The sequence below is a fragment of the Phocoena phocoena genome, chromosome 5, assembly GCF_963924675.1.
Source record: "Phocoena phocoena chromosome 5, mPhoPho1.1, whole genome shotgun sequence".
Taxonomy (NCBI): domain Eukaryota; kingdom Metazoa; phylum Chordata; class Mammalia; order Artiodactyla; family Phocoenidae; genus Phocoena; species Phocoena phocoena.
Window position 1 is genome coordinate 109373476 of NC_089223.1, and position 16404 is coordinate 109389879.

The 16404-nt window shown below is 41.3% G+C and overlaps 1 protein-coding gene across 1 annotated transcript in view; it reads right to left on the reverse strand.

Moving 5' to 3' along the window:
* Positions 1 to 4054: 4054 nt before the first annotated feature.
* The window catches only part of CFI (complement factor I), a 36315-nt gene continuing 23965 nt past the window's right edge, over positions 4055 to 16404 (reverse strand). The window contains 6 exon segments of the mRNA XM_065877271.1: positions 4055 to 4272; positions 5674 to 5778; positions 10378 to 10655; positions 13482 to 13585; positions 13757 to 13860; positions 15699 to 15734. Coding sequence (XP_065733343.1) covers positions 4055 to 4272; positions 5674 to 5778; positions 10378 to 10655; positions 13482 to 13585; positions 13757 to 13860; positions 15699 to 15734 — 845 coding nt within the window.

The window sequence follows — 16404 nt, forward strand, 5'->3', positions numbered from 1 at the left end:
GGTGCGTCCTCCCCACCCACGTGGTGGTCGCGGCGCGCCCCTGAGGCCGGCTCACTTGGCCCTCGTTAGTACTGCCTTAGGGGTTCGTTGTACTAACTAAATACCTATGCCGGGCCCCGTACCCCAGACAGGCAGATTAGTTCGTCCCGGTGTCAGTGGACATCGGTATTTTTTGAAAGCTCCCGGGGTAGTTGTAGGGTGCAGTCAGGTGGCGAGCCCTTGTGACCTCATCTGACCTGTCGGGGTGCAGCCCAGTCACCCCGCGCGACAAGCTTTTCAGGGTGTAGACAACGTCAGAGAAATGAGCCACCCCCCACCCTCCCTACCCGTAATCCCCTGTAGAGAGCGCTGCTTGAAATCGGGATTCTGCGGGATACGTGGGCCGAACGCGCATCTCACCTCCTCGGGTCCTTACCCGGTCCTCTCTAACCGCGGTGGCCGCCGTTGGGGGAACGGGATTGGAACATGTTAACCCAAGACCGTGGTGGTGCCTGGCTGACAAAGACGAGCTAGATGCTAGTTTAGAAATTTTGGAAGAAGAAAATGGTTTGACAATAAAACCATGAGTTTTCTTCCCTGGTAAGGAAGAAGCCGTCCTCCATACTTAAACGCAGTTAAAAAAAAAAGGAAAGCACAGTTTTCCTACTCAAGATATTTTGTAACTTGATGGCTCCAGTGACATTTCCCTGTATTTTTTCCCAGTGCAGTGCAGAATCCTTAAATAATAATTGCAGTAATTTCTACCGGAGCTATAAATAGTTATCTTAGTATCCTGGCAGTTTCCAAGAATTTGGCAGTAAGATCCAGGGCAGTATTGCAAGTGTTGAGAAAAGATGTGTCCTTTCTATAAGAATTACCAATAAATTCTAGTTTGCCGTTTTGTGTTTCTTACAAGCCTCATGAGTTTATAATAAATGTGCAGTGCAGAGCTCATAAGAATTATCTCTCTATTTAGAGCTTAGTCTGTGCCAGGCACTTCGTGGACTTGATCTCTCACACTCAGAACACCGCTTTTCAGGAATACAAACTTTGGGCGAATTAGAAACAAAAAAGGTGGTCGCCAGATGAGCCCAACCCCAGGCTAGGTTAGTGGAGACCGGCCTGCCTTAAGTCTGCCCTCAGATGCTCAGCCAGGCACCCTTGGGCTGTGATCAACTTGAACTACAGTGGAAGGAAGAGGAGAAATGTGCTTGAGAGGTACTATCCTTTTTACAGTAAAGGAGTTGAGGTGCCCGCAGAGCAGTCATGTGACAGTATCCAGTCAAATCAAGGTGGCTTGCGGCATCTTAGTTCCAGGGACGGAACCCTGGCAGTGAGAGCGCCGAATCCTAACACTGGACCTCCAGGGACTTCCCAAGGTCTCTTTCTGCCATAACCAGATGCCAAAGTTTTTTTTTTTTTCTTTAATTTTTGGACAGCACATTTCAACAGTTGGGAAAAAGAAACAGAATTCTTTTTTTTTAAGCTTTCTGGAGCTTTGGGTTTCTCATCTCTGAAGTTTGGATGTTGTACCAGATTACCTCTGAGGTCCCACCTAGCTCCACCAGGGGAACACTTAAACCAGGCTCGGCTCTTTCAGAGAAACTCACTGGTATGGGAATAAGTCTTCAGAAAAAAAGACAGAATATTGTAATGTTATCTGGTTCCAGCCCTGCTATAGACACCCCAAATCTCTCCTTTTTCCCTTTTCTGTATACATTTACTCCTTGGTGATCTCATCTAATTTCTTTACCCTAAATACAGCCTCAGCTCTGAGGATTCAGATTTAGTCTTTGTTGTCGCATCTTTCCTTAGGGATCAAATTCTCAAACTCCATTTCCTCTGGCTGATAGAGATCTTCTCTTTTTCTCTCAAACAGATCTCCTTTTCTACTGTGTTCTTCATGGAAATCACTGCCATCTTTCCAGAAAACAAGATTCTAAGTTTTATTTTCACATTCTTTCATAATCAATCATTAGATGTTTGTTCTGCTGCAATGATTCTAAGATTTACTTTTTCCTCTTAATTCATGCTGTCAGATACCAGGGTATGGCATTGACCACAGGACCATCTACGTGATTTGCAGGGCTCAGCACAAAGTAAAACTGCAAGGCCCCTTGTTCAAAAATTATTAAGAAGTTCAAGGTGATAACGGGAGATATGAAAGCAAGTCTGGAACCCTTCTAGGTTCAGGGCCTTGTGCATTGGCACAGGATGCCTGCTGGTGAAGCCAGCCCTGACTGACCATATCACATAACTCCTAGATGACCCACTTTCATCTTTTCTCCCAAATAGCATTTGAGGCTTCTTTACAGGGCACTTTCATCTACTCAGCAAAACCTGTTATTATCAAGACAGACACTATTGGTTGCAAACCCACAGCTTCCAGGTCTTGCCTGCTAGCAAATGGCTAGTTTGTCTATATATACTTTGACTGTGGATGGACAGGAGAGGAAGTCAGGAAGCCAGTTAGGACATTATAAACTAGGTAAGATATTATTACGGCTTGGCCCAAGGAGGAAGCAGTGGAGGTGTGAAAAGTGGTCACATTCTAGATGTAACGTCATGGTAGATCCAACAGGATTTTACTGATGGACCGAATGTGGTGTAAAGGGAAAGAAGGCTCAAGGATAACATTGAGGTTTTGGCTTAAATGGTTGGAAAGATAGAGAGTTCTTACCAGCTAAAATGGGGAGGATTCCAGAAGAAGCAGATTTCAGGGAAATTTTAGAAAATTAATTTCAGACATACCATATTTGAGAAGTTTGCACTGAATTTGTAGTTCAGAAGTGAGATAAGAGCTGGAAATAAACTTGGAAGTCGTCAGCATAGAAACGGCTTTTAAGCCATGGGACTAGTTAAGATCCTCTAAAAAGTGAGCATGTAAAGAGGGTCTAAGTTGTAGGGGGTCAGGTAACTAAGCAGCAGCAAAGGAGACTGAGAAAGAAGAGGCGAGTGCAGCAGGAGAGCGCTACATTCCAGCGTGTCTAAGAAAATAGAACCATCACTTCCGCGGGTGTGCAAGAAGGTGAGGACAGGGTATTGATCACTGGATTTAATAACATGTAGGTTATTGGTGAACTTCACAAGAGACGTGTCCATGGAGTACTGGGGAGAAAACACAATTGTAGTGCAGGAAGAAAAAATAGAAAGAGGAACTAGGGAAAGAAACTATGGTCAAAATTATCAAAACAAATTATGAAAATATAAAATATGCTGTTTTGTGCTGATTCTTGTCTGAACGATTAAATGCCTTGGAATGGGAACTTATGGGTGGCTGCAACTAGGCTGTGTTTTTAAATTTATTTATTTATTTATTTTTGGCTGTGTTGGGTCTTAGTTGCTGCACGTGGGCTTTCTCTAACTGTGGTGAGTGGGGTCTACTCTTCGTTGAGGTGCGCGGGTTTCTCATTGCGGTGGCTTCTCTTGTCGCGGAGCACGGGCTCTAGGCACGCAGCCTTCAGTAGTTGTGACTCGCGGGCTTTAGAGCGCAGGCTCAGTAGTTGTGGCGCACGGGCTTAGTTGCTCCGCAGCATGTGGGATCTTCCTGGGCCAGGGCTCAAACCCGTGTCCCCTGCATTGGCAGGCGGATTCTTAACCACTGTGCCACCAGGGAAGTCCCTAGGCTGTGTTTTGTTTTTTTGTGTTTTTTTTTTTTTGCGGTACGCGGGCCTGTCACTGTTGTGGCCTCTCCCGTTGCGGAGCACAGGCTCCGGACGCGCAGGCTCAGTGGCCATGGCTCACAGGCCCAGGCACTCCGCGGCATGTGGGATCTTCCCCGACCAGGGCACGAACCCGTGTCCCCTGCATCGGCAGGCGGACTCTCAACCACTGCGCCACCAGGGAAGCCCAATCACGTTTTCTAATAAATAAAATATGTATGCTTGACTAGAATTTTTATTTGAGAATTGAACAGAATTCCAAAATAGCATAAACTTTGTAGAGACCTTTAAAAAAATGTCCAATAAAATTGCCTTTATTTTTTTTCCTTGAAGAAGTACTACTTATGCAGTATCATTTCAATTAAAATGTAACTACTGAGAGAAAAAGAGTAGAAAGAAGAGAGCACAGTTTTTTATACATTGTGCTGAGAAATACGAGACCTTCCTACATGAAGACTAATCCAGTCAAAATAATTGGCCACTTTTGTGTAAACGCCTGGGAACTCTGAATTTCCGCAGTTCTCACCCCAACTCACAACACCCCAAACATAAGTCACATTGTTGGCGTCCTTACAGACTAAGGGGCCTCCAGAGTCCCCTTTACAGGCATCAATAGAACCATCATCTGTACCTGAGAAAGACCAAGGAAAAAGAAAATCACACATTTACTTCCATTTGTCAAGGCTGCCATGCCGACTTCCTGCCTCTTCCACCAATACCTGTACTGACACTGACTTTCTTACACTTGCCTAACAGGCAATAACACGTGCGCTCCCTTACAGAGAGGGCCCACGGACTTGTAGAGATGCAGGTTGGGAAATGCTGTGTCTTCTACTCATTCTCCAAGTTTAGCAAGGGCTCCCCCTCCTTCCCCTACTTTGTGGAAGCATATACTATGATGAGATAGCAATCTGAAAGTAGCTTCAAAGGCTGAGTGGGAAAATAATAGAAGTACCTAGTGATCATTGAGTGCTTAATATGTATTAGTCATTCATTGTTTTAAATCTCACCACAACCCTGTGAGAGAAGTATCATTATTATCCCTATTTTAAGATGAGACAAGACACAGAGAAGTTAACTAACTTGTCTAAGGTCATACAGCTAATAAGTGGCAGAGCCTGGACTTGAACCCAGGCAGCCAGACCTCGGAGCTTGTCCTCTTAACTGTGCTATTGCCCCTTGGTAGATTTTGTGCTATTCTCTCCTTTTGTCCTCTGTAATCCTGAACTCCATTTTAAGATGGGAGGGCACAGGAAATGGCCTCTTTACTTTCTTCTCACTCTTATGACTTTCTGAGATTTTAAATCACTGTATCCAAGAAGTTATAGAAGGTCAATAACTCTGCCTTTTTCTATAACCCACTATTTATAAATGGTTTCAATAAAGTGTCCTAAATGCACTACTCTGGCTGGTGCCCTGCCTTTGGGTCACCAACAAAAGTAGGGACTGCTGTAGTTGTGTTAGGTAGTGGCAGTAGCATCCCTGTGATCTTAAAGGAGAGAGTGGAAGGTATTGTGGGAAGCATAAAGGGATTTCCGAGGAGGGAGAATTTACTTCCAACTGGATGCATTTGAAATGAGATCATTTGGATTTTTACTTAGAAGTCTGGGTTTTGATCCCGAATATACCACTTGTTGTCTGTAAGACTTGGGCAACTTATACAGCTGCTCTGCATCTCACTTTCCTCATCTATTAAGATCAGCAAGGTTGCAGGTGAGGAAACTTGCTCAAGGTCACACATGTAGTAATTGGTAAAAACCGGAATGTAAACCCAGGCAGTCTGGTTCCAGAGGCTGTGCTCTTAATCACCTTGCTAGACTGCTGCATAATGGCTTAAGGAAGATTTTTCCTCTTGGTATCAGACTGTGGAACTTGAGCTGAGGGAAAGGGGCTGAAAATGTTTGAGGATGCAAGAGCCAGAGACCAAAGGAAAGAGTTGGAGGCCCAGATAAAGGGGGTGACTCAGTGGGGAGGAAAAACATGTTTGGTTAGTGAGTATAGAGACATTTCTGAGAAGCCACTCAGTGCTTACCTGCACACTCCATTTCTTTTTCAAAGTAGCGACCTGGGTAGAACTTAGAGCAGTTTGCTATTAGGTGAACTTCACCCCACTTAAGTGAATAGACTTTTTTGTTATCTAAACAAAGAGAGAAAACAAGTAGACATTTTGAAGTTACAAATGAGAACTCTTAAGTATTTACTTTCATAATTAAGTAAACCATAAGGAACATATAAGAATATATATTTTCTTTAATACATATGTAAACTTTTGAGGATAATTGATTAGCAAACTTAGTCATACAACTGATGGTATCCCCAGTTTCTAGAACTGTCTTTCTAAAAATAGTCAAGGGGCATTATTGAATGTCTGGCCTGGGTACTGTGAGATGAATAGGATAGACTATTCCATTCTGATCACTGAGTCCAGTGGCAGGGCTGGGGGATGGCTAGGAATCTGTTATCAGCTTATGTAAATAGCTCCTGTCTTCTTATAGTCCCTTATTTCCTTGAAAGGGCTTGTTAGAGTGCAAACAACGTTTTAATATAAGAATTTAAGATGAAGGAAATACATATGAAGTTACCAGTATCTATGTGTTTTTGCTTCTGTGAGGAACTCTATCTCCTAAACGATCTGAAAGTGATTGAAAGAGGATTTAGGATTTCCTTTCCTTTTAAGTCACAGATTTGGGACTTGAACTTGGTCCAAGGGAAGACAAGGACCAGGTGCTGTTGCTGATTGACAGTCCAGGGAAGACGACAACAACCTAAGAACACAGGGTGAGATGTCTCAGGTACAAGGAGTAAATTTTTGCCCTGTCTCCCCTCTTCCTTTCTCCCAGCTTGCAGCAACTTTTATGTGCTCTAAGAGGGCAGGGGCTAGGCCCGATTCATTCACTGCTGCACCAGCACCCAGCCTCATGCTAGCACAAATCAGTTACTTAATAAATATTTATGTAATGCAGGAACTCAGTAATCCTATTATACACTAAATATTTTATGCCAAATGACGTGGCTCCTCAATTAATCTCTAAACTACCTGGGGACAGAGACCTCTTGCTTGTCCTGAGAGGACACCGCCACAGACCCTAGCACTGTATTAAGCACGCAGTAGTTAACTGTAGGACTAATATTCTTCTCTTCTGGGAAGCAGAGGAAGAAACAAATCCACCAATGTATGTAGCAAATCAGGAAAGAGTTTTTTTCTCCTTCAAGTCCTACTTCAAGTTAGTCTTAATATGACTACCTTATTCAGGATAACAGCTTTTCAAAAATTTGTAATTTATTATTTCCCCTAACTCAGGATAAGCCTTCAAAAACTGGGAGCTCTTGTAACATGTGAGAGATTTTTAAGAATCGGGAGATTGCTTCCTCCCCTGAACTCTTGTTTTGTATGTTTCTTGAAGCCTCTGTCACGTTCTGCTGTCTGGTGGTGGCATTCACAACTGATGGCGCCTCTGTACTGTAAGTCCCTTGAGAGCTGGCCTTTGCCATCCCACTTTGTAGCCTCAGCATCTCTTGTTTGTTGGCTGGGTCCATATTTTTCATCAGTGAGATCTTAGCACTTTAGCCTTACTATCTTGCACTCACAGAAAGGGCTCAATAAATGTGTTGAATCACATTTGATTAATAAATAAATCAGTGAATAAGAATATCTCTACTAGTTTATAGAAAATACATGGAATAGAAGCACATGTTAAATGTCACATCAAGGATACAATCATCCAAACTCAAGGTGTGGAAATTCTAAAATAAGAATGACCCAGTTTCATTTAAAATAAATACGTTTTAAATGAAAGGAAGAGGTAACTGTTCTAGATTAAAAGAGATTTAAGAAAAATAGCCACTGAATGCAATGTGTGGACACTGTTTGGATCCCAATGGAAATAATCTGATTGTAAAAATTTTTTGTAAATAATTAAGGCACATTCAACACAGCTGGTTATTAGACGATATTACGGAATCATTTTTATTTTGTTGAGTATGAAGGGTGTTGTGGTTTTGTTTTTGTTTTTGAAGTCCTTACCTGGTAAAGATGTATACTGGAGCATTCATGGGTAAAAATTACATGATAGCTGGGATTTGATTTGATATGCTCCAGGAAAAAGTAAGTGCATGTGGGGGAATATGTTGAAAAGCTCCTGATTTGTCTTTCGGATCCTTTCTCCACCCTTCAATGCCCTGCCCTCTGCCCTGAGAGCCTGAGCTGGAGGGATTGCCTCGATAGGAATGCCTTCACCTCTGGTTTCCAGCAGAGGACTCCAGCAGAAGGGAAGGAGGGAAGGAGAGAGGATAGTGAGATTGGGGCTGGCTATAACCTTCAACCCAAGGTCATTACTTCTCTCAAGGTAGCCTGCTTTACCTAAGACTCTTTCTCCTTCTGGTAACTTCTCCTTCACCTTATACCTTCAGATACAGGAAAGGTCTCAGTTCTGGTACTGTTAGTCCTGGGTTCCTGCATAGCCCTTGTGGTTCCCCAACCTCCCACCTACATCTTTATTATTAACTCCTTTACGAATAAACTTTCCTAATTATCCGATTGTGATTGTGATCAATTCAGGGAGCTAAAACAAGAATGGTGGAATGTTGATAACTGTGAAAGCTGCATGAGGAAAGGTAGGTCTATTTTACTTTTATCTCTTCTTTTGTGAGTACATGTGAATGTACATAATAAAAGTTTTTAAAAAACAGAACACGGAATTCCCTGGCTGTCCAGCGGTTAGGACTCTGTGCTGTCACTGCCAAAGGCTGGGGTTCAATCCCTGGTTGGGGAACTGAGATCCCACAAGCCGCAAGGTGCAGCCAAAATAAAATAACATAAAATATTAAAATGTTGATATTAAAAAAACAAACAGCCAAGAGGCACGTGAGAAGACGCTCAATATCACTAATTATCAGAGAAATGTAAATTGAAACTACAATGAGGTATCACCTTACATCGGTTAGAATGGCTATCATCAAAAAATCTACAAACAACAAATGCTGGAGAGGGTGTGGAGAAGAGGGAGCCCTTTTGCACTGTTGGTGAGAATAAAAATTGGGACAGCCACTATGGAGAACAGCATGGAGGTTCCTTAAGAAAAACGAAAAATAGAGCTACCATATGATCCAGCAATTCCACTCCTAGGCATATCTGAAGAAAACCATAATTCGAATTTTTACAAGCACTCCAGTGTTCATTGTAGCATTATTTACAATAGCCAGGACATGGAAGCAACCTAAATGTCCATAGACAGAGGAATGGATAAAGAAGATGTGGTACATATATACAATGGAATATTACTCAGTCATAAAAAGAATGAAATAATGTCATTTGTAGCAACATGGATGGACCTAGAGATTGTCATACTGAGTGAAGTAAGTCAGACAAAGACAAATATCACATGATATTGCTTATATGTGGAATGTAAAAAAATGGTACAAATGAACCTATTTACAAAACAGTAATTGAGTCACAGATGTAGAAAACAAACTTATGGTTACCAAGGGGAAAGGGGAAGGAGGGGATAAATTGGGAGATTGGGATTGACATATGACATAGTAGACATATAAAGTCTATTATATATAAAATAGATAACTAACAAGAACCTAATATATAACACAGAGAATTCTATTCAATACTCTGTGATGACCTATATAGGAATAGAATCTAAAAGAAGAGTGGATATATGTATATGTATAACTGATTCACTTTGCTGTATGGCAGAAATTCACACAACATTGTAAATCAACTATACTCCAATAAAAAATTTAATTAAAAAAAAGAACGAATATAAGGACATAATAGTTTCTGGATGAATTAATTACTAATAAAATTTTAGTATTTTGTAAATCTTGGGTATTCAAACATACCACAAATCCAGGTTCATTTACATGCATATTTTATACTTTTCAATATGACAATTATAAAGAATGTGTTGGAATAGGAGTCTATTAGACTAATGCAGTGAAGTTATTTACAAAGAGTTTAAGAGGTCGAAAGGAAGCTAAATTTCTAGGCTGACTTCGAGAAGAAGGGAAAAGCATGGCCTAAATTAATTCTAATCTATCTCCAATTTAGCATGTCTTCCTAATAATTTGTCCCTAAGGGTCTACATCTCTTATTCATATGAATTTTCACCTCAAGTCTTCTTAGAAGCTCAAAGAATGAATTCTTCATATTCTCTTTCTCTTTGTGGGATGTGGAGGTGTGAGGCATGGAGAATAGGTGAGGGCAGCGGAGAGAGCTGAAGGGTTGTGGGATCACTGACTCAGCATATACTATGATTATCCCTTTGAAAAGCTTTTTATCTTTCATCCATATCATTCCAACAAATCCAGAAAGCCCATGCTATATGTCCCCCGTCACTCTATTTTTTTCTTGGTGAATGGTTACCCCTCAATGTATGTTCTATATCACAGAGTATAGGTATCCTTTGAAACTCTAGGTCAGGATCAATTACATAATTTGCAGAACCAAGTGAAAATTGAAAATGTGAGGTGGGGCCCCTGCAAAATTTATTAAGGATTTCTTGATGGTGACAATACAGCAGTACACCAAGCACAAGTGTCTTTGGTGCCCAGAGCCCATGGGCAACCACACAGGTCCTATGCCCATGAGCTGGCCTTGGCTGGACATTCACTTTTCTGGATTTAATGCAATGTTTCTCTCTGGACACTAGGAGATTAGCTCCTATGCATTTCTATTCCTATTCATTTTTCAGCCCCTGGATTCTGATTAACAAACTGTAAAACATACCTTTTTCTCGACCCCAGCCAGAAACGATGCATTTATCATTAGGTTGAAATAGATAGGGAGACCAGGGGACACAGGCAGGGATGGAATGAGGCAACACACATTCTTTTCGGCTTGAGTGTTTTTTCATTTCAATCAAAGCTATGTCATTTTGGTAGGTGGCTCCATTGTACTTATCGTGGATAATAATTTGATTTACCGACTGAACAGCTATCTGAGAGTCAGGTCTTAACAAGTCTGTAAATGATGTCCATATTTGGTAACGACGAATTCTGCTGATTCTGTAACAGAAAGGAAAAAGGAAATAAATATATTGAGAAAAAAACAACTATAAATTGGACTTCTGATGCTTCATCTTTAAATTCTCCCTTTTTAAGGAAGTTTTTCATTTTCCCGGATTTTTTTTTTAATCTTTGCTGTCATGAAACAGTGCAATTAGATTTTCTTAGGACAGAATTACAGTCTGCGGGTAAATGAAGAGAGGAATAGTTCATCTAACTGCTCAATATTAGGGACATAAAGATCTTGCTAACTACCAGATATGCCAGAAGTAGAATGAGTTGGCTGCCTCTGAAGTAAGAGCACCGGCACTGAAGGTGTTTAAGCAGAGACCAGAGAGCGTCTAGCAAGAAATGTGTTTGAGGAAATAGGGAGTCAGAGCACAGAACCCCAGAGGTTCCCAGGGTGAAGACCACAGCAGTCATCATTCTGACCTTTAAAACTGACTTCATCCTAACTCTGCATTGTATTTATTTGCTCACAAGCCTTTCTTCCTGTTTGTGCTACCTGAAGTCAAAGATAGGGTCTTATCATCTATAGATAGATGCCTGTGTTGAGTATTATACCTGGAACACAGCAGCTGTTTTAGAATTTGGTTGAAATGGTGAATGGGCTAAATATTGCCTGTCCCGATGCCTCACTCTATTTTCATATCAGTTTTCACCTCGTGGTTTCCAGCAAATTGGGTGTCTACCATCACTTTCTCAGGGAATCACCTTACAGTTAAACAGTGATGTCCTAGGAACTAATGAGTGTTCAAGATGCTTTTATTTAAACTTAGAGTTCCAAGAATGCTGTGTTTCATATTCCTTTTGGTTGTTTTTCAGGATCAGAGGTCCTGAATATTGTTTAATGTTTAACTGTTGATCCATTCAATTTACTTAACAAAGATTTAGTGTGTACCTACTATTACCAGGCACTGTGTTAGCCACTGGGATGCAGAAATGAGCAAATCGGAAATAGTTCCTGCTTTCATGGAACTCAGGGTCTAGGAAAGGATGCAGCATTAAGTGGATAATCACACCAGCGAAGATATGTATTCTACTGTAAAAAGTGAGAGGAACTCACAGCACATGGGTTCTGAGAACATATCAGGAGGGTTAGACTTTAGGGAGTGGGGGAAGGTTCTCTGAGGAAGTGAGGATTGAGCTGAGATCTGAATAACGAGTAGCACTAACTAGGGAAGCAAGGTAGGGAAGATGCTTTCAGGCATGGGAAACCATATGTGAAGGTCTTTTTGCAGCAGGGAGCAAGGTACACTTGAATAATGGAAAGAAGGCCAGAGCAGGTGGAATAGGGGCAAGAAGTGACACTGTGGAGCAAGACGAGATCGGCAAAGGTAAATAGGGGTCACATCACTTGGGGCCTAATGAACTGTGTTAAACATTTTGTTTAGTTTTTTATCCCAAGAGGAATGCAAAGCCGTCGAATTTTAAGTGGGAAGTGGTCAGAACCAGGCATGGAACTACTACTCTCGCTGCACAGTAGGCAATGGGTTGATGGGGGCAGTGCTGGGCAGAGTGACTGCAGGTAAGCCAATTCAGAATCGGTTGGTATAATCCAGGAGAGAGGTGAGAGCAGGGTAATAGTGGAAAGAAGTTTTGAGAATTAAATAACTGGAAATTAAAGAAGCCATCTGGAGTTGGTGATACACTGGCTGAGCTATGGTAGGGCTGAGGGAGTGAAGTGCGAAGATTTTTAGATTTCTGCCCCGTGTAGCTAGATGAATGGTGCTGTCATTTGCTGAGATAGGGAACACTGGGTCAGGGCCATATCTGGGAGAAGGGGCATATCATGAGCTCGGTCTTAGACCTTTTGAATTTGATTGACTTCTGATAGAGCCAAGATAGTCAGTGTACTGTAGGGTCAGGGTTGGAGAAGAGGTCTAGGCTGGAAATATCGTTGTGTCAGCGTATGGTGGTATTTTAAAGTACAGATAATTTTAGGAAGAAGAAGTAAGAAGAGAAGAGGAAGCCAGGATACACCTTGAGGAACTCAGGTATTTCAGGGGAGCAGTAATGCTCAGTCACTGGAGGAGGAAGCTGCAAAGAAGGCAGAGCAGATGTGACCAGAGAGGTAGGTAGAAAACCAGGAGAGTGTTGTGTAACAGAAGCCAAGAGAAAAGGGTCATTCAGAGGGAAGAAATTAGAGTTGGTGCATTGCTCCAATCCATGAGGATTTTTATGGGTGTCATTCAACAGATTTCTTATCTCTCTCAACTTTGGGTCACCTGCAGATTTTCTAAGCAGGCCTTCATCTAAGTTACTGTCAGATACGTTGAACTTGATTTTACCCTGGCTCTGCAACTGACTTGTAGTGTTGCTTTAGCCAAGTTATGTAACTTCTAGTCTCAGTCTGCTTATCTAGAAAATGGGAGGAATAATATTTACCTCTTAGGACTGTTAAGAATATTAAAACAAAATAACATACATGAAAGTGCTGGACACAGTATCTGGTCTGTAAGAGGTGCTCAATAAATGGTGCTTCATTCATTCTAAAGGTCATAACTGAGGGCAGAATTCTGAACCTGTTCTCCAGGCTGACCTTGATCCATGCAAATGAGCCAAGTGAAATAACTTGGTACCTACAGGTTTGATCTGCCCTTGCCAGCTGGGATCAACAGTTTGGTGTGAGGGGAACACAGTGGGTTCTGGGGAATTGGCCTCTGGGACCTCGATCATGAATATCAGAGGGCGTTTAGCAGATAATAGAGTGGAATTTGTCAATTATTTTTCTTATATATGCTTTTATTTATCACCTGCCACAATCTCTATTACCTAACTTCATTGTTTCAGGAAATCCAACATCTACTGGAGACGTTTTTTTACCTGACACAATGTGCAGCAGTCAGAATCCAACAGCCACCGATATAAATTCCTCCACAGTTGATTTTCTCACCTTCCTTAATTGCCACCTGCCATGGGAAGTCTCCCTGTAAAGACATTTGTGTGGTCACTGCCATCCTCCCAGACAGGTGGCTCGAAGATATTTCCATGGCAAGACTCTCAGTCTCTTGTAATTACCACATTCCACCCCCACCTCTATTTTTCCAAATTTGGGCTGCTCCTGGGAAGTGACGTTATAACTTTTTGGGCGGGTTTACCACTTTTGCTGGCTTTCCTCCTATGACTCGTTTCCTTCGAATGTGCGCGCTGTTTTTAACTCCACAGGACAGTTTAGGGAAAAACGATTTTATCCATTTTCTTTCTTTAAGAAAGGAAGAGATTGCATCATTGTGATTTTGAAACCATTACGTTCTGGGCAAACTTCTTGATTATCTATGCCATAAAAACAGCAGAGTCACAACTAATATGAAACAGGCCAGATTCATTAGTAACTTATTTTAGATGCTAAACTGTGCTATTCACCTTGTTTAAAAATTCTGGCTTAATATTAAAAGTGGCTTGATTCTCTGAAGTTCTGCCCAAGGTGGACTAGTGGCAGAAAGAGGCTGCCTGAGGGGTTAAACATTTACCAGCCTCTGGAAGATAAGAGGAGCCACATGCCTAGGCATTACTACCATGACAGTTCAGGATGGGGGTCACATGCAGAACTCCAGCTTCTTACTTTCATAGTTTTCACTTTCTAGAGGCCGTTTATGTGGGACTCTTTTCAATAATATTAACATTAATGATGTTAACGTTGAGTACTTTCTGTCAGGCCCCATGCTAAGTACTTTGTATATAGTTTATCTCACTTAATCATCATATTAACCCTGAGAGGTAATGTGCCGGAACCCCTGGACAATCCAGGATCAGTGGGCTGGGAGGCGGGTTGTGTTTTTAGCCACTTGACATGTGATGATATTTCCTTCCTCTGTGAGCACTCAGACAAGGCACGTTTGTCACTGGGAGGCATGGTAGACCAAGGCTTAAGACATGAATTTGCAAGAGAATTCATGACAAAGGAAGAAAGTAAAAGTAGAAGATGCTCTTCTTATTCTCTCCCTCTATTTTATCATGTCACAAAAATTTCTGCCATCCCGAATGAGAAAGGAAAATTAATATCATTCTCAATTACTTTGAACATACAAGAAGGAGGTAGGTCCTCAAGGGAGAGAAGTTGTGAACAAATGTGGATAAAAGAATTTGGGGGGAGTCCCATCCATCCTAAGAACTGTGTCGGGGGAAGAGTGTGATGATAAATTTTAAATTTCTGCTTGGACCTTTGAAAGAGGAGGGACCCCATCATTTGAGGACTATGAAACCAGCTTGGGTAGTATCTGAAAATTAATATTACCTTGAATAGAAAATAAGGGCCCTTTGTTGGAAATCCCTCTAACTGATATCTGTAGCTTTGAGATCTAAATCTGTCACTCATTGCCTGATTTTTTAAAAATTGTTGATAGTTTTTGGGCCTGGCAATTGGAAGAGAGTCTTACATGAACTTCAGTTTTTAAACCTCCTAAAATAGGGAGATACTTCATTCCTAATTTGCATTTGAGCTTGTTACTCACCTACGGTCACACAACTAACAGATAACTGAGTCAGGATTTAATACAAGTCAGTCTGACTCAAAAGCTCTTATCAATTACTGTCTTCCCAGAAACTTAATACTTTAATTAAATTTGGCCCTCAGTGCAGAACTGGCCAACAGACAGATCTTCACAGACCTCCTGTTATCATGGTTTAAAATATTGCAAAAGAGCAGGTTCATTCAATTCACATCTATTATTTTTCTATTTCAAAATGTATGTCCGGGGTCACACTTGAAATCTGGTTGTTTTTGACAAAACTGACCTAACAAATCTCATAACAAATAGAAAAATCTTTTGTAGGACTAGAGTGTTGTTTTCATTTCAAAACTAGCCATATGAATTAACCCATTTTCAAAGCAGTTCTCAAGAAGCATTTATGCTTGTTTTTCTTAAAAATGATAAGGAAAGTAGTTACGTTATTCTTTTCTATTTAAGTTGATATCAAAGGTAATTGTTGCTTGAGTCAATTATATTGCATATATGCGTACATACTCACACACACGCAAATGACATTAGAATGCAAATTTAACCAGTGAAGGACCAGTAAAAAAGAATAATGCTAACTTACCTGCATCCATATCAGCAGTCAACATTTCTGTTTCTTCTATAATCAAACAAAAGTTCCAATGTTTAATATGGTGTTTATAGTAAGAAGTAAATCATTAAAATCATTTAAACTTTGTTAATAATTACCTGTCTAAACCTTGTCCTACCTTTAAAAAGGACAGTACAAAATCTTATTTCCTTTCTATAGCTAGGTAATTGTGAAGGCTCAAGATGAACTATGTAAGAAAATTTTCAGGCACAAACTACTGGTGTCTGTTGGCACAAGTGAATGGTTAGACTCATGGTGCTGCAGAGTTCTGCATTTAGAGCAGGCGAAATGCCCAGTTCAGAGAAGAAAAGCATCTCTTTCAACTCTGCATTTGCAAGGTCTTTTTTTTTTTTTTTAATTAATTTATTTATTTATTTATTTTTGGCTGTGTTGGGTCTTCGATTCTGTGCGAGGGCTTTCTCTAGTTGTGGCGAGCAGGGGCCACTCTTCATCGCGGTGTGCGGGTCTCTCACTATCGCGGCCTCTCTTGTTGCAGAGCACAGGCTCCAGACGCGCAGGCTCAGTAGTTGTGGCTCACGGGCCCAGTTGCTCCGCAGCATGTGGGATCTTCCCAGACCAGGGCTCGAACCCGTGTCCCCTGCATTAGCAGGCAGATTCTCAACCACTGCGTCACCAGGGAAGTCCTGCAAGGTCCTTATATAAGGTAGGGAGCAGTTAC